The sequence below is a fragment of the Cylas formicarius genome, unplaced genomic scaffold (genome assembly GCF_029955315.1).
Source record: "Cylas formicarius isolate icCylForm1 unplaced genomic scaffold, icCylForm1.1 PGA_scaffold_1__22_contigs__length_36826433, whole genome shotgun sequence".
Lineage (NCBI taxonomy): Eukaryota > Metazoa > Arthropoda > Insecta > Coleoptera > Brentidae > Cylas > Cylas formicarius.
In genome coordinates, this window is record NW_026844264.1 from 34163239 (window position 1) to 34187985 (window position 24747).

The 24747-nt window shown below is 41.8% G+C and overlaps 3 protein-coding genes across 4 annotated transcripts; 1 reads left to right on the forward strand and 2 right to left on the reverse strand.

The window, feature by feature from the left end:
• The first annotated feature begins 271 nt into the window (after positions 1-271).
• On the forward strand, positions 272-7001 carry LOC132697403 (dnaJ homolog subfamily C member 11). 2 transcript variants are annotated; one of them, XM_060662892.1, is made up of 11 exons: positions 272-544; positions 601-730; positions 783-1244; positions 2965-3081; positions 3140-3235; positions 3292-3403; positions 4733-4849; positions 4910-5220; positions 6400-6500; positions 6555-6684; positions 6877-7001. In XM_060662892.1, the coding sequence occupies exons 1-11, from the start codon at positions 473-475 to the stop codon at positions 6891-6893; spliced, it is 1665 nt and encodes a 554-aa protein (XP_060518875.1). In that variant the 5' UTR covers positions 272-472; the 3' UTR covers positions 6894-7001. The 2 variants fall into 2 exon arrangements, with proteins under 2 accessions (XP_060518875.1, XP_060518874.1); XM_060662891.1 differs by having other exon boundaries at positions 274-544; positions 4895-5220.
• Positions 6980-8165, reverse strand: LOC132697405 (uncharacterized protein C1orf50 homolog). Its single transcript, XM_060662895.1, has 3 exons — positions 7937-8165; positions 7732-7880; positions 6980-7118 (listed from the first exon to the last, which is right to left on the reverse strand). Exons 1-3 carry the CDS (start codon positions 7992-7994, stop codon positions 7011-7013), a joined length of 315 nt encoding a protein of 104 aa, XP_060518878.1. The 5' UTR covers positions 7995-8165; the 3' UTR covers positions 6980-7010.
• A 559-nt stretch (positions 8166-8724) lies between these two features.
• Positions 8725-24645, reverse strand: LOC132697402 (maternal protein tudor-like). The gene is made up of 12 exons (XM_060662890.1): positions 23098-24645; positions 21287-21925; positions 19095-19417; positions 18974-19039; positions 17436-17970; positions 15330-15700; positions 14981-15280; positions 14489-14924; positions 13943-14433; positions 12306-12754; positions 9853-10287; positions 8725-9794 (listed from the first exon to the last, which is right to left on the reverse strand). The coding sequence occupies exons 1-12, from the start codon at positions 24019-24021 to the stop codon at positions 8944-8946; spliced, it is 5820 nt and encodes a 1939-aa protein (XP_060518873.1). The 5' UTR covers positions 24022-24645; the 3' UTR covers positions 8725-8943.
• Positions 24646-24747: the final 102 nt, after the last annotated feature.

Here is a 24747-nt window from a genome sequence, read left to right on the forward strand (position 1 = left end):
CAAAGTTATTAAATAACTTTTGGCTCAGTTTCTTTATGTCAAACGTGGTTTTGTAAAGTTTAGTTTAGACTCTGAGGATGAAAATGGACTGAAGAGAATTGTTATTCTATTTTTAAAACTGAGATATCCTATCTTTGTGCACCTTGCGTAAATAAACCGTTAAATTAACAGTTTGGTTAGGTTATTACGTTTATTTTTATGGGTCTCTGGTTTCGCGTCCACGCGCAAGCTTGTCAAACAAAATTTTCGTTACCGGTTACAAATTAATGTGAAATTCCTCCGCGCCGTATTTATACGTTGCTCTATGGTCTGTGCCTGGATCAGATTTTTAGAAAGATTTGACGAAGATCAAAATTATTCAATAAGTTTTCGGTTCGGGTTTTTTTTAATTAAAACTTTTTAAACATGCAAAGTTTTTCGTAGTCGACTGCGTGGAATTTTGCGAGTGGGTCGGTTCTTTTAAAAACTAGCTATGGATTTAGACTCGGACGATGAAACGGTGGCCGAGGAGGATTATTATTCCTTCTTAAATGTCCCAAAAGAGGTAAAACCATAACGACCGCGATAGAACGTATTTAACACGATCACGTTTTCGTGTAGGCCACGAAGGAGGAAATAAGCAACGCGTATAGGAGGTTAAGTCGTATGTACCACCCGGACAAGCATTTAGATCCCGCGCTCAAAGCGAAAGCGGAAACCATGTTCAACAAAACTAAACGTGCCTACGAAGGTGGTTATGAGGCAAAACGTTCGTTTTCCCTTAATTGTATTGGACGTTTTAGTTTTATCCGACCCGCACCATAGGGCCATCTATGATTCCTTGGGGACCAAAGGTCTCGAAATCGAAGGGTGGGAGATAGTGCAGAGAACCAAAACGCCGGCCGAGATCCGGGCCGAGTATGAGCAGTTGGCCGAGGAGAGGGCCGAACGGAAGAAGAAACAAGCGACTAATCCCACTGGGAACGTAACGATAGCCATCAACGCAGCGGACCTGTTTAACCCATATGACGGCGACCTATTTGATGATGAATACGAGTCGGCTGGTCTTGTTTACAGTCTTCCCAACATTGAGGTTTCTTCAATGCAGTTCACGCAGTCTGTGGATTTTCCGCTTACACGCAGTAACACTTGCACGCTGTCGGGGGAGCTCCACGCGCAAAATGGCGTCGGCGGCGGAGGAGTCAACCTGAGCTGGAGACACCTGTTCTCCCATAAAAGTTGGGCAGAAGTGGAAATGGCGGTCGGTAAGTCCGAGAGTTTCCTTACTTAGTGCTTCGACTCCTCGTTAGAGCTTAGATGCTTAGATTAGAAGTAAGCGCAAAATCTCGAGAAAGTGCCATTTTTTCCTCAGGTGGGTCAGAAAAATTATGGACTTTAACTTCAAAACCAAAATTAACAAAAAAAAAAGACAACAAAATACCTCCTACCTCATAAGTAGGTTCACAATTTTTTAGAAAAAAGGATTTGCCTATTGTCCAATGATAATGGCATTCAATTTTAAGAGACCGCTTTGACTCTAATACATTGTTGCCAAGTTGCATTGCATTTATATATTTTTAAATAATGGCCCTTTTTTCTTGTTTTCTCTATCAATTCAATAATATAAACTAAAACTAATCAAATACTTGCATATTTGTAAACAATTAAAATTTGAAATATTTAATGCCTCCTACACTTCTGTCATTCGCACTGGAATCTGTCATTTTAAGTTAGATCGTGATTACGTTAGTCTGTTACACTTCACAGACCGCAAAACAAAACAAAAATGCAAGGATAAGGGATAATATTGACTTGCGGAGATTGTATCAGTAATTTTTTATTGAATCCCTTACTAATTCATAAAGTTCAATTCAAAATGGGGCTGAATATGTTTTTCTTAAAGTTTAAAATGTAGGGTTTGTTGCCAATTCTAATATAGTAAACACTAAGTATTTCAGATTTTGAATATAAAAATAAAATGATTTGCTTTTATGTACTGGAAACAGTATCATCTTCTATGTGTATTTGTTGAAAATTTTTTTAATTTAAAGGAAATCTTTTCTATGCCCCTTATTCGCTTATCTCTCAAATTGTGAGCGTGTGAGTCACGCAGAGTGCCCATTTCCTTTGCTATACAAACTTTTTTTTCTAAACTAAAGGAAACGAAAGTTAACCTAACATTTTAACGCGTTTTGGACAAGTTGAAGACGAGCATGAAATAAGCTTAACAACCAATAAAGTCTGACTAAATGATCCTGGTAATCTTAACCATAGAAATAAAGAAAAACGAATAAAGTTACCGAAAGCAGAAATTTCAAGAGGTGCCCTAATTACGTAAACTGGGGAGTCTAAGTCGACGGTACTTTCGAAAAAATGTATTAAATATGAAAGTACAATCGGACACTATCAAGATCCGTAAACACGATACGCTTCCTCTCACCACAGCCGCAGCTGGTATTATTGGGTGACGTTACTCGGCGATCCAGTTTCCAAAGCGCACAGCTTCGCGATAGATGCGATAGAAAGAATTATTACTTGATTTGACTTAGTTCTAACTGCAATATTACACGTCTGCAACAATAAAAACTAATGCTGTCACTTTCCACTAACAGAGAAAACACAACATTTGGTACTTTACCTCGCTTGCTCCAACTTTTCAAAAACAAGGCGCATAAGTCGCCCGAAGTTTTGGTTCATACCGTTGCTATCTCTGGCTCAATTTCAAAATTCATTTTTTAGTTAGAAATGCGCTGGAAAGTTTCTTATTTGGCATGTTTCACAAACAGTGCGCGAAAGCAGCGGTTACCTAACCATATTTAATTACTATTGTGTGGTATTACTAGGAGCTGTCATTTGAGCTTAGGTTAAAATTAGGTTAGTTAACGTTGTAGATCACGGACCACGCACAGAATTAAAAAAATATACAAGTAACAGGAAAAATAGGCTATGTGGCCGTTTAGAGGTGCGTAAGTTTCTTTTACGCAGGTAGCGGGCCCGCGGTGTCCTTCAAGGCCTTTAGGACACTGACGAAGCGGTTCTTCTGGAACGGCGGCACCGTGTTGCAGTTCACGCCAGAGGGCGTGCGTCCGGGAATAATGTCGAGTAATACGGCGAGTATATAGGTCATAAATCGTTTTAAACTGACGTTTTCGGTTGGCAGCCCTGGCGATGCAGATCGACAAACACTCGGTCGGGTACGTTTCGTACCACGGCGGCCTGCGTTCCCTCTTCTCGACGCAACTCGTCCGAGACACCGGTAAATTACGCCATCACCACTCCTCGATGACGCTATTGTTTTTTTCTTTTCTTAAGAGAATAACCGTTTCAACGTTTCGTTGCAAGTCGGCGTCCCGCATTCGTCGTTCCAATTGCACTACACTCGCAAAATGATCGCGCGGGAGCTCAAGCTCAAGCTGGCGATTAAGTAAGGTCCCGGAACTGTTGGCTGAAAATCATTAGAAGACAGATAAAGTGTAAAATAAAATGCGGCAATGTAGCAAAATTTGTGCCCTTACGCTTTCAAAAAAATCCCGCATATCATTTGTCAAAACATAAATTTAATTTAACAGGTGAGATGTTGCGCTAAAAATGGCATCATCAGATTAATGTATATTCTTGCACAGTTCATGTGTGTGGTTTGTTTTTAATTTGTGTTGGTGTAGTCAAATTAATTTTAGCTTTTTTTTTCGGGGGTTTTCAGAGATGAAAATCTCCATATTTTATACCATAATTTTCAATATAGTTTAGCCAAAAATGTGCAGGACGTCCCATTGCCATTTTTTTGAGTACTCATTGGTCGTAATTGATAAACCATGGACAAACGCTCTTTTGGGCTGCGTCTAGAGCTACAATTTTTGCATGTACCCTTTTCGTCTATATACAGGGTGTATTATATTATGTATTATCGCCAGTAGAGGGCAACTTTTTAATTTTTGAAAATCAATATAGAGTGATGTAAGTAAAAACATTCAATTCTATTAAAAATAACGTTTTCAGAATATTTGCATTGCTATAGAGGACGTCATCACAAAATAGTATTTTTATTTAGCTGATATTAGGTCTCTTATAGATAGATCCTCAAATATATAAAGCTAGTTTGGGATACATTGTACAATAGCGCTTGGCTATGACTATTATTTAAAAAATACGTTTGGTTTTAATCGGAGAATGTTAAACTGTCTCTTATATTGTCAATTAACTTCATATCGTCAGCGAATTTAAAAATATTTCCATTAAATGCGAAAAATACTGAAATTTTGGGAGCCAGATCCGCACCGCACGTTATCGCAAAAAGAGAAAAAAAAAGAAACTAAGGAAATATCCACTCATCGAAGCTACACTAAATACAATACTGTGGGTTATTAATACAATTTTTTTCACAAATTAAAAGTGCTACCTGTTTGTCGGGTGTAAATTTTGAAAGAAACTACAGGCCTTATTGGCATATTCTGTTTGTGTAATTTAATTAAAGAATATAACTATGTAGGTTGAGGAATCATGATTATTAAGTGGTATTTTTCCCTGTCATTAAAATAAAGTAAAAGTCAATTACGTTACTTCTGTTTGTGAAACAGTACCTTACAATTGAAACTCACGCTAGTTAGCAGTCAAGAACAATCAATTTCGTAATGGTAAAAAGAACATTAATGCAGATTTCTTTCGTCTTGATTCTAGCCTTTGATAACGAAATTGTTGAAGTAAAGTTTGATACGGTATGGTATCGTTTTTTACAGTATAAAAAAAATTGTCGCAGGGTGGGCACTTTCGGGGGCGTGGTCGAGTACGGGGCGGAGAAGAAGGTATCGAAGCACAGCAGTCTTGCCTTCTCGGTGGTCTGCGGGGTCCCCGCGGGCGTAAAGCTCAAAATAAGGTTGTTAAAAAAAAAAAAAAAAAAAAAACCTACACCGAGTTTCAGGTTGACGCGAGCAAGTCAGACCTACCTTGTGCCGATCGACCTCTGCGAGGAAGTGATGCCGGCTCCGGTGTTCTACGCGACGGTAGTGCCGCTCATCGTCTACGTGGTGGTGAAGCGGGGCCTGGTGGAACCGTTCCTGCGCGAGGAACGCTCGAAGAAGGTCGAGAGACAGAGACGGGACAATTTTAGCAAACTGCTGGAGAGGAGGCGGGACGCGATGGCCGCGCAGGAGTTGATGATGGCGGCGTACGCGCGCGTCAGGGAGGAGGAGGCGAGCAGGAGGGGTCTGCTCGTAGTCAAGGCCGTCTACGGGAAACTCGACGCAGGTACGAGCGCCAGCTTTCTTTTTGTTTTTCTTATTATACAGGGTGTTTTCGAATTCGTCGAAATCGTTTGAATCGATATTGTACGACCAGCAATATAGAGGACTGAAAATGTACACTAGGAAAACGAAATATATTATTATAAGTAAGCAAATTTCACCACAGGACAACGGCATTCTTGTCAGCGGAATGCCGATGGAAAAAGTCAATAAACTCAAGAATAATACGACCAAAAAATATAGTGCATTTATTGCTTTGGCGTTTTAAGTATTTTACAGTACCATAACCGCAGACCTTCGCAGGACCGTGGTAAAACCCACCCCAACAGATGTTTATTCTGCATTAAGTAGGTCTTGAATGAGATGGACCGTAACGAATATTTGTATGAACTTTAAATTTTTCTTTTAAACGTAAATGGACCTTTTTAAATTTGATTAAGCGGAGTATTTTCGAATAAGTAAAAGCGTTTATTTTAACATCTTATATTACGGAGGTATTTGACTTTGATCCTTCCAGTAAGTACGTATTTAGCTGATTCTCGAGCTTTGAACCTGCGAGGCTGTTTTCTCTGGATAGTTCAGTAAGTAAGTACCTGTAAGTACCTAAAATGAAGATACTGTGGATTAACACTTGCGTTAAAGTTTAACAAAGTCCAAGGACGCAGACATTTTATAACGGCTTTTGAAGAAGCAATTTTTTACGATTACATATTACAAAATTGAACATTTTTTATTAAGTACTTAAATTTTAAAATTTAAAAAATTTTTCAAATGAAAGAAGAAGTTTTAAACGTCAATATTTTATATAAATATAAAAATGTTCAGAGCCTTTGAGTTCGTGTTATTTAGTAGATTTTTGCTTACACAACAGCAAACTTCGGTTTGATTTAACATTTTAGTAAAAAAAAATCCTTTATTGCGGCCTTAATTCGTTGCAACCAATCATGCGTATTGAAATCTAATGTTTTTAAATTTTATTTTAAAATTAAAATATTTAATACATATCTTGGGTTTTTAACACCACCTTCTCCTAGTTTTTGTCCGACAAATGAAAAATATTGGGGAAAAACTTTTAGCACCGTACTATGCCACCTAATAGAGGTATGCGATTTAAAAAAAAAAACCACTACAAAATCAAATTTCCGCACCTCTAGTAGTAGTATCTACTTTTTCATCGTAACAGGGAGAGGAGACACCGAGATGGTGAACGATGTCATCGACGTCACGGTGCCCGTTCAATGTCTCGTCAAAGACGGCAAGCTGGTGATTCACGAAAATTGCAAGGTGCTCAAAAAAAAAAACTCTCTTAACGACCGAGTATAATTAAAAATTTAACAGAGCGAGCTGCCCGGATTTTTCGACCCGGCGTTGGGCGAGCCGAAGCAGTTGCACGTGGTGTACAATTACCACGATCAAGCCCACGAAGTTACCGTCAAGGACGACGAGCCGCTGAGGCTCCCCAAGACTTGTGAGTAAATTTGGTACAAGGAATATTATTTTTTGAAAATATTGATAAATTGTCGATTATTTATGTATAAATCGCATTTTTACTTATATTTTGCGCACCGGGAGGGTCGTAACGTTTTCATTTAAGGAACGGAGTACTTTTTTGAGGTAGTGACGTAATGCGCCCCCCCCCCCAACTTTTCTACTTTTTCAGCGCACAGGATAACGTAACCCCGACCCTTAGTAGCCTAGCGTTAGAAATCGAGTCGCCGTGTTCAGTTTGGCATCATGTTGAGTACTGACTGATTTGTTAAGATATTTATTAAATTTTATAGTTGATTGCATGTTTTATTCGCTTTCCATTTCGTTTTCGGACTCCGGTTGCGTCCTGGTCCAAGTGCGATCCGTCTCGAGCCGCCAACTGCCTACGTACAGGTGGGGAGGCTCGATCCACTCCTGAAAATTACCTCTTGGTTAGTTTACTAATAAGATCAAGCAACTGTTGTCTTTCCTTATACTCAAAACATCACTGAACACATATCAACAGTTGTTAAGAAATTAACGTCAAAACCAGATTTATCACTTGTCCAAAAATCTCTCAATACCTTCAGTCCATGAAAGACAAAATTGAGATAATCACCCAAACGATCCCTCACCAAACAGTAAAAACGGAAACAACCGTGGTATTCTGTGACAGTGGCAACAACTTGGGTCGACGTTGCCAATAATATCCGGATTTCAGAGACTTACAGCGCGTTTTTATAAACTCCACTTTATAATAGCTACATGGGTACGGCTAATTTAACTAAAATATATCATTCGAACATTTTCACTTTGTGAAGAGTCACGCGTTGTATTCAGGGGAGCGCAGATTTGACGAATTTCGGTAACCGGCGAATAATCTTAGTGGGTTTTCTCTGGAAAGCTAGATAAAAAGAAGAAGATCCGTCGAGCTTCGCATAGTGGTGTTTGACGTTTGTTTTTAGTCGTTTTTGTTATGCAAATCGATTTTGTGTAATATGGTTTTGGTTTTACGAACTTTAATTTTGTACTTCCGGCCTTCCGTTACCTGCGGCGAGAGCATGCTGAAATACGTCTGTCCGGAGTCTTTTTGGTACAGGTGGTACGTGTTGCCCGGTCTTTGGACAAAGTTACAGACGAATCGGCCGAGTTGCTCTCGGACGACGTTTTCCGTGCGGGATTTTTTCGCCAGGCCCACTGCGAATGCGCTTGTTTGCAAACACGTATCGAAATCGTACTTCGAATCGAATTACCTCCGTTTTGAGCCGTCGGCGACGAACAGCGCTTGATGTTGCAGACGTTTCTTTTCATTTCACACTGGCTCGCCACGAACGGGCGACGTTGCCGATAGCGACGAATAAAACTGCTCGGTCGAGGTTATGGAATCTTGTGAGAAAAAATTAGGAGTAAAAAATGGTCGTACGGGATTGAAATTTGGCAGCAGGGTAGGCAATCATTTTTGTATCCAATAAACTTTTCTAATGAACAAACTTAATTCTACTTTCACACTTTTTTAAGTTTTAAGCTGTTAAGTTGAAAGTTGCTGATCCAAAACTTTGATATTTAATTCGTAGCAACTTTCTCCGATTTGTAATTTTATAGAAGATTTACTGCCTCATATCAAATTACAGGATAAAACTTACCTTTTATTTTACAGCAGCTCCTAAGCTCAAAAGTTTAAAACAAAAAAATATATATTTATATGTATCACAATCGATTGTGAGGTGACCGTTATGATGTCGGCACAGAAGCCAGATCATCTTTTTGTCTAATAAACTTTTCTCAGCCTCGCAAGCGTGTGGACAGTCGAAACATCAAAAATAGTCGTAAGCGATAATTTTTTTTCCAATAAACTTTTTTATAACTCTTAAAATTGGTCGTAGGTCATTATTTTTTGTCCAATAAACTTTTCTCCAACTCTTAAGGTTGAGGTTAAGGTTAAGGGGGTAGAAAGTAAAATTTGTCGTACGTCATCAGGGAAGAAGGGTGGAATGTAAAATTGGTCGTTGGACATTACTTTTTTGTCGAGGCATTCGTTTTTAAAGGAAAATCGGAAAATAAAACAAGATGATTATACAAATATAAGTATAATAAGAAAACAATTACCATGCGAGTATCGTAGGGAACAACAGACAAACGGAACTCAAACTCGACGAGGAGAAACGATAAAAGTCGACGCCGGAGGACACAACGCTGTCCCCTTTCCCGACGATTATCCAAAACCCGAAAAAGGAAAAACAACACAAATATAAAAATTATCTCAATCGGAGTCGTCGATCGGGGTGTGGGGCCTCGACACCACGGCCGGGACGATCCTCTCGTCGTGACTCAACCTGCTGGCGGGACGACTAGGCGCCGCCTCCACCGACCTCGCCGCCTCGTTTTCGTCGGCGGCCACGATCGTTTTCTCGCCCTCCATAGTGTCGTCCGCGTCTTCTTCGCTCGTATTCTTCTTCCCGCTTTCTAACTTATTCGGCGACTCGGGTCGCTTTTCTTCGACCTTTCTTCTCGACCTTTCCGTTTCTTCGGCACCGAGCGGCGCCTTAGCCTCTTCTTCTTCTCTCTTCTTGGTCTTTGACAGTTCCTCCGCTTTGGGGTTCTTTTCTTCAACCGCTTCTCTGGTCCTGCTCGATTTCGGATCCTCGCTTTCCAACGTCTCCTTCATATCAGCCCTAGGCGACTGGAGACCCTCGCCCTTAAACGCCTTAGGTTCCTCCTCCTTTTCGGCCCAAGGCGACTTCAAACCCACGCTTTCCGACGCTTCAGCCCTAGGCGACTCGACACCTTCGTCTTCAAACGCCTTAGGTTCCTCTTCGGCTCTAGGCGACTTCAAACGCTCGCCGTGCGATGCCTCAGGTGCCTCCTTCCTTTCAACCCTAGGCGACTTGAGACCTTCGTCTTCCTCTTTCCTTTCAGCCTCGGGCCGTTGCGGCTCTTCTTCTTCGTCGTCCGCCTTCGGCGCCGAATGGTTGCCGGAATCTGGTGTAGTGTCGCCAGCGTTCGCGAGGTTCAGGCCGCTCCGCTCGCCCCCCAGGTCGGGCCTGATGTCGTGCCCGTCGCGGTACAGGCGGACCGCCGCGTCGCCGATCGTCTCGATTTGAAACACGGTGCCTGAAAACATCGTACAAAACGCTCGGACGCCCGACTCTTCGTCGTAGGAGACGCTCACGTTCGAGATAGAGGCTCCTAAACTTGTCGGAGGCGGTGCGGTCCCACGCGAACCCAGGCATCGGTTCGAGGGAAACGCGCGAGCGCTTAACCCCCCCCACTTCGACGACGAACTCGTCCAGGCTGACGAAATCGAGCACCCGCCCCTCTTCCGTGACCGGCAGCAGCTTCGACACGATGTCGTCGCCGTCGAGCGTCAGCCTGACAACGGCCGTTTCTCCTGTCGCGATTTTTTTGATCTCGAACACGGTCTGACCGTCGGCGGCGAGCTCGGCGAACTTTTCCTGCGCCTGCGCGGTCCAGTACGGCACTCCGTCGGGTCGTTCGAGGCGGCATTTCTGCGCGAGGGGCGCCGTCGCCACCAGGTCCTCCGGCAGCTGCCGCAGGCTCGCGCTTATGCACGAGTTGCCGTAGTCGACGAACAGCAGTTCGATACCTGGCCCATGAAAACATTTTCTTCGAATTCCCGACGACGTTTAACGCGATTTTTCTCCGAAATCCCCCTTTTTTTAATTTTTAAAGTTTTAGGTTTTATTAGAACGTAACGGATATTTATAAAAGATTTATAATGCTGCTTGAGGCAGAAAATTCCCAAACTTGTAACGAGAAAACTGGAAAAATCAAACTTTTAATGATAAAATCGAAAAAATCCACAACCAAAACAATAAATCCCGAATTTATAATGCAAAAACAGAAAAATCTGAGACTTTCGCTAAAAAGTTCATGTGAAAACCGAAAAATCTTCAATTTTTATTGGAAAAACCGGTAAATCCTCAACTCAAAATTGTAGAATCGAAAAACAGCATATAATTTTAATATGAAAATATGACAATCTCCGACTCTTACTGTAACATTGTAAATGTGAAAACCGAAAATATTCGCTTAATTTTAAAAATTTAAAAGCAAAAAATTCCCAAACTTGAAATGAGAAAACTGAAAAAATCAAATTTTTAATGGGAAAATAGAAAAATCCTCAACTTAAAAAATATAACACCGGAAAAATCCCGAATTTATAATAAAAATCTGAAACTTTCACTATAAAAGTTCACGTGAAAATCAAAAAATCGTTAACCTTTAATGTAAAAATTGAAAAATCCTTATTTTTAAAGACGTTAAAATGAAAAATATGCCACATTATTAATGTGAAAATAGAAAAATCCCCGGCTCTTAATGTGACATTTAATGTGAAACCCGAAAAATCCCCTACTTTAATTGTTAAAAATCGAAAAAATCCTCCTAATTTTAAAAATATAAAAGCAGAAAAATCCCAAACTTATAATGCGAACAGAAAAATCTGGAATTTTCACTATAAAAGTTCATGTGTAAACCGAAAAATTCTCAAATTTTTTGGAAAAACCGGCCAATCCTCAACTTCCATGAAATTTAATGTGAAACTCGAAACATTCTCAACTTTAAATGTGAAAACCTTAAAAATTCGCCTAATTTTAAAAATATAAACGCAGAGAAGTCCTCAACTTGTAATGAGGAAAATGTCAAGTCAAACTTTTAATGCGAAAGTCGAAAATTTCCCAACTCAAAAAATACAACACGGGAAAAATCCCAAACTTATAATGTGAAAACAAAAAAAATTGAAACTTTCACTATAAAGGTTCACATGAAAATTGAAAAATCTTCAACATTTAAAGAATAATTGAAAAATCTTTTATTTTAAGAATTGAAAAAACCGAAAATGTTAATGTAAAAATGGAAAAATCTTCGACTCTCACTGTAATATTTAATATGAAAACCGAACAATCTTGTAATGTGAAAACAGAAAAATCTCAAACTTTCTCTAAGGAAATTCGCATCAAAATCGAAATATCCTCGACTAAAAAAGCAACCGAAAAAAATCTTTAAAATGTAAGATCACAAATATATTAAACTTGTAACAATAAAAAAGTATAATGTTAACGCCCACTGAGACAAATCTCATAAACATCCCATACTATTAGTGTGAAAATGGAAAAATCCTCACTCTTACTGTAACATTTAATGTGAAAACCAAACAATCTTCAATTTTTAATGTAAAAACCGAAAAAAAAAAAACGACCATTTTATAAATGCAAAAGCAGAAAAATTAAAAACTTGTAACGTGAAAACAGAAAAATCTGAAACTTGCACTACATAAATTTTCGTGAAAACTCATAAATCCTTAACTTTTAATGTAAAAATCGAAAAATACTCAACTTAAAAAAAATATATTTCAAATGTGAGATCGCAAATGTAACGACAAAAATGAATAATATTAACGTTTTAAAGTGAACATCGGAAATATCGAAGAAAGAATATTTAGTTATCATAAAATTTTAAAAAGACGATTTATCGAATTACGTGATTTTGTTTTTCCGTGCAATTTGTCTCTATACAGACGTAGGAATTAGTATTAGCGCTATACCAAGTGTTTGGAAAAATCGGTATCCGAGGCATATTAAAAAAAAACATAAGGCGGCGTACCGGCGACCGTATTGGACAAGATCCGCGCGCGGTACCACATCTCGTCGTCGGGGAAGAGGGCGGCGCAGAGGGTTCCGGGTGTCGTTTCCTCGAGTTCGGGAAATTTCTCGGCCAACGAGAGCCGCTCGGCGATCCATTCGAGCTCGTCGACGCAGTTCTCCACCTGGACCCAAAACTCCGACGGGGAGTTCAGGTGACTGACGAAGCAGGTGGACGGCGACTTGCCGTCACCGGCGCCGACGATGTCGCAAGGCGACGCGTGGCCCGCCGCCACGAGCGTCCCGGCGACGTCGCGTCCGTCCGCATACAGTTCGACGTAGTTGTTGCGCTCGTCTTGGACGAGGAACGCGGCCGACGTCGCCGTCGCCGAGTCGACGAGCGTCTCGAAGAGTTCGAGCGCCGCCTGGCTCCATTCGGAACCGTCGACCGGTGTCAATTTCAGGCTGCACCTGCGAACGGGCCGGGGAAAGTCGGAAACGGTGACTAAAGTGGGGGCGGTTTGGTTTTGTTGACCATTTAAATAGAAAAAACTGTTTCTTTAAACACGAAATCTCCATTAGCCGTTTTTCCAAGTTGCTTCTCAATCCCGAACTTTTACTAGTACGAGTGATAGAATTCACTAAAATTCCCTAACTTTAAATAGGAAAACTGTCATTTCATATGATAACCGAAAAATTCTCAACTTAATAATATAAGACGACACTTTTACTGTCAGAGTTCATGTGAAATCCGAAAAAACCTTAACTTAAAAATGTAAAACCGGACGTTTACTACCACAGTTCGCCTTAAAGTCGAGAAATCCTCAACTCCTAATGTGAAAACCGGAAAATCCTATAGTTTTAATGTAAAATCGGGAACTTTTATTACGAAAACTCGTGCGAAAACCGAAAAATCTTCTCACTCTCAACTCTCAAATATCAGACTTTTAAAATACGAGTGAGTGAGTCCACGTGAAAATCGAAAAATTCCGAACTTTAAATAGGAAAACCGAACGCTTACTGTCACAGTTCATGTGAAACCCGAAAAATCCCCCAATTGAAAATGTAAAACGGGATCATTACTGTCAAAGTGCATCTGAAAACCGAAAAATCTGCAACCCTTAATGTGAAAAACGAAAAATCCCCAACTTTAAACAGGAAAACTAGAAGTTTACTGTCACAGTTCATATGAAAATCGAAAAAGCATCAACTTAAAAATGTAAAATTGGACGTTTACTGTCACAGCCCGTGTGAAAACCGAAAAATCGTAAACTGCTAATGTGAAAACGAAAAAATCCCGCAAGTACATTTTAAAATTTAACGTGAAAACTCTGAAATCTCTGACCTTAATAATTAGAATCGGAAAAATCTCAGACTTTTAAAACTCGAGTGCATGAGTTCACGTGAAAACCGGACGCTTACTGTCACAGTTCATATGAAAACGGAAAAATCCTCAACTTGAAAATGTAAAACTGGACTTTTATTGTTAATCCTAAACTCTTTATATAAAAACGGAAAAATCCCTCAAGTTTATTTGTATAAATTTATGGTGAAAACCTTAAAATCGAGAAAATCTCAGCATTTTTTAAAGTACGAGTGGGGGGGTTCACGTGAAAACCGAAAAATCCTCAACTTTAAATACGAAAATATTAAACTAACCTGGTCGCGTACACCGCGGTCGAGAGAAGGTCCGCGGGTAAAGTCCTAATGCGCGTCGTCTCGTTGTCGATGACGTCGGTGTTGCCATAGTCGACGAAACGCACGGTGGTGATGTCGTCGTCGGCGTCGAGCACCTCCGCCCGGTACCAACTGCCGTCGGCGGAGTACGGAGCGGCGCACAACGCGCCCACGGTGACGTTCGTCAACTCGGGCATCCCTTCCGCGCACGCCTGGAGCGCGACCTGCAGCTCCGCCAGGGAGGCGGCCGAGTCGGCGAACTGCATGTAAAACTCGCTGGGGCTATCCACGTGACTGATTACGACGGGGGCGCCGATAGATGGCCGCTCCTGCGGCGTCGTTTCTTCGGCCGGACGTCGATCTTCTTCCGGCGGCTCTACGGAGCCCCGCCAGCCGGACTCTCCGTACGATACGTCGACGACGACGACGTCTTTCTCCAAGTAGGCTCGGGGATCGCCCGAGGTGAGGCCGATCTGGCAACGCCGGATAATGAGAAGCTTGGGGTCGCGGGCGCGAAGTGGGCGTTACCTGCACGCAGAGCATATGAGGCACGAGGAACCGCGCGTCCAGGACGCGCAGGTCGGCGAAGACGACGCGCTCGCCGTTCCCGTAGTCCAAGTAGTAGACGTCAGCGCTGTCGTCGTCGCAGGCGACCACCCGCCCCCTATACCAATTGGTGTCTCGGCTACGGACCGCGTAGATGGCGTCCTCTTCGGGGAGGATCTGATCCGACGGAGCGCCGTCGTACGTTTCGAACATCTTCTCCAGTAGGGAGGTCACCAGGTCGGCGTGTTCGGCTGGTTGCAGGTAGACGCGCTTCTCGTCGGCGTGCGACACGTAGCCCGCGAGACGGGAACGGAGTACGGGGGCGGGGCAGAGCGGCTCGACGACGTCGACGGCGCCCTCGTCCGGCTCGAGAATCGTGAGTTTGTTGCCGTCATTGTCGTAGAAGGTGACGTCCAGGCTGAAAACAGGCCCAGGCCAACGTCTACGGCTACGAGGCGCACGCGCGACACTCACGTTCCGTTCTCGAGGACGTCGTCCACGTAAACGATGAGCTTGTGCCCGACGTAAGCGCGGAGAACGTCTTCGCGCGTCTCCGTCGCCGTCTCCAGGTTATGGGCCTTGCAGGTGAGCGCGAGGTCGCACTCCAACGCGATGATCACGTCCCCCAGGTTGTTAACGCTCTTCAGCACCACGCGGAACTGCTGGCCAAGCAGGAGCGGTATTTCTACGGCGGCGGGCGCGGCGGCTAGGCCGTCGCCAACGAGGCGACCGGCGACGTCGACGCCGTCGCCGTCTAGGAGCCGGATGTACGTTCTTGAACGCGGTTAATGGAGAATCGTCCTGAATAAAATCGATCACTCACTTGGTATCGTCTTTGTAGAGGAACGTGGCCGTGAGGCGATCGTCGCCGCGAAAGTAGTGTTGGAAGGCGACGCCGTCGGGCCATACGGGGTTGGGGACGACGCCGGCGAGTGCGCAACGCACGGCGCACGCCGGCGACTCCATGAACCGCCTCTCGATCGGCCACGCTTTCGCGGTGGTCGACTCGTTCCCATAGTCGACGTAGCGGACGTGGTAAGGTGGACCGCCGCCGGCGGCGGTCTCCAAGATTTGCACGCGGTAGGCCGCGTTGTCGTCGGGAAAGAGGGCGACCGCAGGTCCGGTAGGGCACGCCTCCGGGCTCCGCCCCCGGTAGAACTGGTGAATCTCGTCCATGAGCGCGCGGAATTCGGCCTGCAATTGTGGCCCCCATATTGCTTTACTTCAAAACGGAACTCAGTAACGTGGTTCAAAAAATATGGATGGGATACGAATAAGTTAAAATCTCAAACTTTAAAAATGCCAATCGGCAAAAAAAAATGCAAACTTTCACTATGAATACGAAAAAAAATCTGCAACCATGAAATTTCGCGAGAAATCTGAAAAATTTTCGATATTTAATGGAAAACCGGAAGAGAATCTTTCAATCTGATAACGGACAGAATTTCAATTTTACAAATGCAAAACTAAAAAAAAAAAAACAAAATTTTAATATTTTTAAACTTTTACTGCCAAAATTAAAAACGTAAAACCGGTCACTCACTGTCGTCAAAGTTCATGTGAAACCAGAAAAAATTTTCAACCTTTAGTGTGAAAACTCAGAAACCCACTACCTAAAAATATAAAACCGGACTGTCAAATTTCATGTGAAAACCAAAAAATCCTCAACTTTTATTGTGAAAACCAAAAACCTTTGCACTAAAAAATGTGAAATCAAACTTTTACTCTCAGAATTCATGGGCGAACCGAAAAATTCTCAACTCAACTCAAAAATTCCTCTAGGTGAAAATGGAAAACTGGACTTTTATTGTCAAAGTTCGTGTGAAAACCGAAAAATCCTTATCTTTATACTGTAACACAGGTCTTTTACTGTCAAAGTTCATGTAAAAACATAAAAATCTTCAACTTTGAGTGCGAAAACTGAAAAATCTACTACTCAAAAATGTAAAACCGGACGTTTACTCTCGAAGTTTATGTATGTCGAAACCGAAAAAAAAATTGTACTTTTACTATGAAAACTAAAAAATGACTATTATTATCAGAATTTGAGAAGCAAAAAATCTTCCATTCAAAAATGTAAAACGGGATTTTTACTGAAAAGTTAAGGTGAGAATGCTTTCAATGAGAAAATCAAAAAATCACAAACTCAACTTTCATTGTGAAGACTGAAAAATCCCCTAACTAAAATTATTGAACCGAAATTATACTGTCAAAGTTCATTTCAAAGTCGAAAAAATCTCAACCTTTAATGTGAAAACCTAAATATCCCAAACTAAAAAATGTAAAACCGGACTTTTACCGTCAGAATTCATGCGAAAAACTAAAAATCCTCAACTATTAATGTGAAAAGTGCAAAATCCACCATTTAAAAATAAAAAACCGGACTTTTACCGTTGAAGTTTATGCGACAACCGGAAAATCCTCAACTTTCAATGTGAAAACCAAAAAAGCCGGCACTTAAAAATGTAAAACCGGACCATTACTGTTTGGCGCCCAAATCAGTTATTTGGCAAAATACATACGTAAAGATCGATTCCTTGGACTATTTTATGAAAAACAGTTTATTATATCAATATAGGTCCGCAATTGCTTTACTTTGAAATAACAAAAAAAAAACGGTTTTTCCTCATTTACATTGAAACTGAGTGAGATATATGTCGTTAAGAATCCAAATGCAGTTCTTAGTAGGGTCTTGGAATTATTGTTATTACTCCTCATAGAAATTAAAATGGTTGGTCGTTTTTTCCTTTTCTTACTGAAATTTGAGACGCCTTGGTTCTCATTCTTATCACTGCCTGGACGGTATCTGTCAACCATGCAGGCTGCGCAATGCAAGTGGCTTAATAAGTACTTAAAAATGAAATGAAAAACGAAGTTAGAATAAATAATAAATAAAGTAATACAAAAAAAAGGGTCATGGAGGAATCACCTGAGCGTCTTTCAGCTGCACGTAAAAGTGGTCGGGGCTGTGGAACCAAGCAACGGTGACGGCGGCCTCGGTGCCGACGACGTCGAGCGTCGTGTAGACGGCGTCGCAGGGGGCGGCGTCGATCGACGTGCTCACCGAGCTGACGTTCCAGGAGTCTTCGACTGCGGAGGCGACAGCGGCGCCGCCGCCGAACGACGAATCCTTGAATCGCCCGCCGCCGCCGCCCCTTCCGCCGCCCCCGCGGTAGTCGGTGTTGCGCGAGCTCGTCCTCGGTCCTCGATTGGAACTCCGCTCCGAGCCGCTCGAACTGACGTCGCGACGCTGGTCCCGCCTCTTGAAGCCGTCACGTTTGTCGGGCTGCCGCCCCCCGCCCCTCTGTCCGTAACGGCCGTTCGGCCGTTTGAAAGGCGGCGGCGACGGTCCCCAGTCGCCGCCTCCGCCGTTGGTCGTCGCCTGTTCGCTGCCATCGTCTCGCCGCCCCCTGCTAAACCTATCGCCGTCCCTGGGGCCGCGTCGCTCGTTGTTGTTGTTACGACTGAAACCGCGAGCGGCGTTAGTGTCGCGAAGGGGAGGACGAGGCGTGGGGAGAACGGGCGATAGGTTTGTTTTACACGTTATATTATTTTTCAAGAAGCGATCTCTATAAGGGACACAATTGACAATAATGTTCATGTGAAAACCGAGAAACCCAAAACTTTTAATGTGAAACCTGAAAAAATCCTGAACTAAAAATGTAATACCGGACTTTTGCTATCAGATTTCATGTAAAAACAGAAAAACTATCAACTAGTAATGTGAAAACTACAAAATACCCTCCTTAGAAATGTAAAACCGAAATTTTACTGTCATAGTTCATGGGGAATGGAAAAATCCGTTACTTGAAAATGTAAAACCACACTTTTACTGAGAAAGTTCACCTGGAAACCGAAAAATCCTCAACCTTGACGTCGAAACCAAAAAACCCACAACTTAAAAATATGAAACCGAACTTTTACTGTCAAAATTCATCTGAAAAAAGAAAAATCCTCGGCTTTAATGTGAAAACCAAAAAATCCACAACTTAAAAATTATACTGTTTCTTACTGGTCTTTTACGGAAACAATGAGTGAAAACTTTTGAAATTTAATATATGGTCTATATTTTTTTGGTAGAGTTTTGAACCTTCTATTTGAAATTAAACAAAACGAAAATTTTAAAGTTAAATAAAAACGTATCTTTCCGTTTAAAATCAGAAAGTTCGGAACTCTGAGAAGGCTTTGTACAAATGCATCAGTTTGGCAACGCCGTACCGCGATATACACATTGTGTTAAACCATTTCTTGAATTGAAAACACAAAATAGATTATTTTTATAGTCCCATTGTATTACTCTTGCGGTTAAGTTTACACTAGAATCTCATCATTCGTCGCAAAAACGACATTAGCGCCATCTGCGGTAAAAATGGCTGACATTGGTTTGGAAACGGCATAACTTATCTACTAACGCCAAAAAAAAAATATTTTCCAGGGATGGGGAAGTTAAAAGCGAACACTACCCACCGTTCGTTTTTATCCTGACGCCAGGGTTGGTCCTCCGCGTTCCTTTCCCTGCGGCCCTGGTTATCCCTGAGAACGATAAAATTTTTGGAAAACATAAACTCTCCCTCCTTCCCGCGTATACCTCGGCGGCGGCCGTCGCTCCATCTGCGCCGCGACGTCGTCCGTTTTCCGGTGATGTTCGATCCGGCTTCCGGTCTGGACGAGCAACGGGCTGGCCTGCGATCTTGCCGTCGCGAGCCTCTCGAGCAGCAGCGACGCCACGTTGTACTGCAACGCGTCGCTCAGCTCGACGAGCGCCTTCTTGCCGACCATCTCGACCACCTTCATCGTGAACGTCTGCTCGAGCACAAGGTCCTCGAGGATGCTGTCGCGTTTTTTCTCAGGCTCCATGTTTTGGTATCCGTTTAGGCAGCACTCGATCGCCTGCGGCCTCAGCACGGTCAACTGGGTGTGCAAAAATAAAATTCAACCATTGGAAATTTAGAAAAAAATAGAAAAATTTATACCGGGTGTGGCAATAGTTAAGTCGGCGTTTCATATGTTCAAAAAAAAATGGTAAGCACAAATTGTGAGAAGGAAAATATTTTTATTTAACGGCGTTTTAACTCCTGCGAAAGATGATTGTGGTGACCAACAAAAATTGGTAATTTTGAAAATATTCACGATTGTGTCACGGACTGTTGTCCTTGTGGTTAATTTATGGAAAGTTCCATCAACTTCAAACTTCGATTTGTTTTTATGAACTGAGACATGTTAACATGTTTTTTCACATGGAACCCTTTATATACGGATTTATTCCTGTTTGAATTGAAAGTAATTAAAAATGTAAAATGAGGAAAAATATCCAACTTAAAAATGTAAAACCGAACGAACTTTGACTGTCAAAGTTCTTCCGAAAACCGCAAAATCATCAACTTTTTAAAATCCCCAACTTAAAAATATAAGACCGGACATTTACTGTCAATGTTCATGTGAAAATTGAAAAATACCCAGCAAAAACATTTCAAACCAGACTTTTACTATGAAAACCAAACAATATCCAACTTAAAAACGTAAAACGAAAATTTCACTATCAGAATTTATATTCATATTCATTTACAGTCAAAGGTCACGTGAAAATCAAAAAACTGCTAATGTGAAAACTGAAAAATCCTTAACTAAAAACATGTTAACCGGATTTTAACTGTCAGAATTCCAACCCAACTTAAAAATGTAAAATGAAAGTTTCACTATGAGAATTCATATGAGAACCGAAAAATGTAAAACGAACGTTTCACTTTCAACATTCATGTGAAAATCGAAAAATCATCAACTCTTCGTGTGAAATATGAAAAAATCCCCAACTTAAAAATATAAGACCGGGCTTTTACTCTCAAAAAATTATCAAATCCTAATGTGGAAACCTAAATATCTCCAACTTAAAAATATAAGGCTGAACTTTTACTATCAAAGGTCATATGAAAATCGAAAAGTCCTAAACTGCAAATGTGAAAACTGAGAAATCCCCAACTAAAAATTTGTTAAACCGGATTTTTACAGTCAGAATTAACTTAAAAATTTAAAACGAAAGTTTCAATGCCAGAATTCGTATGAGAACGGAAAAATACGCAACTTAAAAATGTAAAATGAAAGGTTCACTGTCAAAATTCATGTGAAAATCGAAAAATCATCAAGTTCTAATGTGAAAACCAAAAAATCCCCAACTCAAAAATATAAGACCGGACTTTAGTGTCAAAGGACATGTGAAAATCGAAAAATCCTAAACTTCTAATGTGAAAACTAAAAAATCCCCAACTAAAAATATGTTAAATCGAGTTTTTTCTGTCAGAATTCAAATGAGAACTGAAAAATACCCAACTTGAAAATGTAAGACGAAAGTTTCGCCATCAGAATTAATATGAGAACCGAAAAATACCCAACTTAAAAATGTAAAACGAAAGTTTCAGTGTCAAAAGTCATGTCAAAATCGTTAACTCTTCACGTGAAAACCAAAAAATCCCTAACTTAAAAATATAAAACCGGACTTTTACTGTCAAAGTTCATGTGAAAATCGAAAAATCCTAAACTTTTAATGTGGAAACTGAAAAATCCTCAACTAAAAAAATGTAAAAGCGGACTGTTACTGTCAGAATGCATATGAGAACCCAAAAATATTCATCTTAAAAATGTAAAACCAAAGTTTCACAAACAGAACATCGAAAAATCATCAAGCCCTAACGCGAACACCAAAAAATCCCCAACTAAAAAATGTAAAACCGGACACAGGTTTGATCGACTCGTTTCGAAACACCTTGTATCAGTATCGGGACTCACCAACTCGCCTTCGATCGACCTGAGGTAGGCGACCGGGACCGCCTCCTCGTTGCCGTAGTCGATGTAGCGAACCTTGACGCTCTCGCTGTCTACGACGTCTACGATCTCGCTACGGTACCATTGGCCATCGGCTACGAAGAGGGCGCAGCACGGCAGGCCAATTTTGACGTCGGCCGGATCGAGCGGTTCGCCGCTGGCCTGTCGCTGCAGCTCCGTCATCAGCTTCGCCAGCTCCGCCCCTCGATTCGTCAGCTGCACGAAGAACCGATTGCAGCTGAACACGTAGCTGACCCGTACGGGTTGCGAGAAGCCGCGGCTCAGCTGCAACGGCTCCGGATACGAGTGCAACGCGGCCCTGTTGATGACGTCCAGGGCGCTGGTTTTCGTCTCCGGGTCCCACAGTTCGCATTGCGGTATGATCGTTTTTTTGAACTGGCTGGGCAGCACGGTCATGTAGAGGAGACGGTTATCGACGAACTTTTTGAACGCGATCAGCATGTCGACGGTGACCGACGGCTTCTCGATGCCGGCGAGAGAGAGGCGGATCGCCATCACTTTCGGCAGCACGTACTTGAAAGGGATCTGGTAGAGGTTGTCGAAGGACAACGTTTCGTAGTTGCCGAAGTCGACGTAGAACACCTGGAAAAAAAGAAAGCTGGGATAACTTTGGCCACGTAATCAGAGGACATGGATGTGCGACGCTACAGATTATTACAAATCTTCTCAATAATTAATAATGTTAGGTAAATAACAAATATATAAACAATAACAAACAACGAATACGTAGTAAAAGGTAAAATAGAAAATTCTTAATATTGTTATAGCAATTCGGTCTTAAATTGTACTAAATATCTGAGTTTCTTGAAAGTATATAAAGATTAGAGTTGATTTTTACATAAGTGGCCCAATTTTTTTTTTGACGCCATTGTTAGCATCGCCGTATTCTTTTACCCATATGCTGCAAATTTGAACATTTCAGCTCATATAATAAGAAAAAGATTGCAGTTTCTCAAAACTGTACATTTTCCTATTTCACCTCCTATTTACGTTAGGGTATCGATTTAAAATAAAACAAAGATTATTTTTTAGCATCTATATAGGCAACTTTTCTTCCATTTAAGGGACGCTGTATGTCTTACAATTTCCAATATCACCATATACATTATCTTATATTAGACACCCTGTATACCCTGCGATAATTGGTGATGATGGAGAACCAATAGCTGTTATTTGTTGATAGATTTGTCCTTTACACGAAAAATATATTCGACTTATAAAAGAAAAGAGCTTCGCGGTTTCGTGTGGTAGAGAGAAGCATTGTTTTTCTATCGTGCTCCCTTCTCAAAATCGATGTAATTTAATTGTGCATGCACCCTGTATAAACTATCCTTCACATCTCGTCAAACTTCAAAGTTTAAAATTTCTACTGGTAATTGCAATTTAAAATAATATTTTTTCAAATATCTTGCGTCCCCTGTATTATACACAAACTTGAAATTTCAGTTTTTTGAATTTGCGGCGCACCCTGTATATTTTTGAAAAATTGTCAGGAATAAAAGTTTATGGTGTCGCTTGCTCTGCGAAAAATTCGATTTCATCAATTTTCGAAAGTAACAAGTCCAGAATGAGAAGGGTTAAATTTAATTTGAAAGTAATGTATAAATTGCTAATAACCCCCATAAAATTAGATTTTCGCAATATCCTACCTTCTCCTGACAAATATTAAATACTTTATAGGTTAAATATTTTATAGGTTAAGGTCCCTAGTTACTCTTCATCTGTTTGTATAGAACTAATAAAACGTTTCCCACCTTATACTGACTGTCGACCTCGTTGGTGACCACGGCCCTGCAAATGTGACCGTCTTCCTGGCACCTGGCCAGGCATACCGTGCCGGGCAAGGGCACATAGTCCAGCAACCGCAGGTTGAGTTCGTTGATATCTTTCATCAGCTTCGCGAGCGTCTGTTCCGACTGCTGCAGCTGAACGAAAAAGTGCGTGGGGCCATCGTTGACGAATGACACGTACACGGGGTACTGCTGGCCTGGCTCCAAGGAGCAAGCTTTATAAGTGTTAATCTCGGGAGGGGCCGACACCATCGGTGTCGCCGCCTTTTGCAGGCTCATGCTTAACAAGACGGCCTGCTGCGACGGCTGCGGGATAGGCTGCAACAGCCCCCGCGCGATAAAAAGCGCCCCCAAGTCGGTACCATTCAGGAAAAGCTTCACCAAGTAGTACTGGGCCGCCTGGCCGAGCAGGACGCACTGCACTTCCCTACCCTTCAGCTCCTTGGTGACGGTTTCGAAGATCTGTTCGTTCCATTCGCCCCCTCCCGGGCAATGCGTCTCGGCGAATATGAACGCCGCCGCAAGGGGCGGTATATTTAGGAACGACAGCGGGTGCTCGATCGTTCTCAGGTTATCGCTGGGCACGATGTCCCTGTTACCGTAATCCAAGAACAACACCTCGACGAAACATTCGTTCAAGTATTCGACGCTAGTGATTTTCACCCTGTAGTACTTGTTGTCCTTGTATTTCGCGCACACCACCTTGCCGACCTGCAGATTCGGCACGATCAACTTTCCGACGCCCTCGTCGAATTGCTGTGCCGCGCTGAGGAGAAATTGTTCCACGTAAAGCGAATTGTTCTTGTCGGTTTGCCCCCACACTTTTAGAAAGGGTCCCTCCTTTTCAGCGTGCGTTATATAAAGGTTCAACGTCTGCCGGCTCTCCATAGTTACGGCATGACCGGCGTCGGATCACGCCTTGAAAACGATTTTTTTAAACTCTCGCAGGCCCAAGAATTGCTATCGCGCAAAATTCACCGGGCCGTTGAACGAGAACATGTTAAACACGCGTAAGACAGTTCGGCCGATGTTGCCGCTCGTCTTTTTAAAAAATTCCTGTCCAGTTTTTTTCGAGGCTCGGGCGGAAAAGGACAGCGATAGTCGGCACTCGTCTTGACGTCAAATATTTAGAACTGTAACGAAACAGCATCCCGTCCTTGACCCTCTGTCCGGCGGTGATACCATAGAAACAACGGATAGAGAAGCGTATCTTCGCCGTGCTTGTCGTTAGTGTGACGTCATCAATTGCGGATAAATTTCGACCGTATCCAACCAAGTATCTATACAAATCTCCCTTTTAAAATAATAACAATAAATAGTGATAAAAAATTAGTAGTCACACCCGTATTGTATACAAATAATAATAACGATACATTGGTAGAATAATTTATTACATACAATAGTGCAGAAAACTTGAAAGTGAATTATTAATAATCTCTTTCCAATTATCGTCGAAGCATGTTTCTTGGATGTTGTGGCTCCATTTCCAAGTCGCCTTTATCACAAACAGAACCTGCTTTTTATCGAGATGGTCTCTTTTTTTTCTCTGAACATTTTAAATTCATTTTTTTTCCTTCACTGCGTCCGAAAATAGTTTCCTTTTGCCCCATCCAT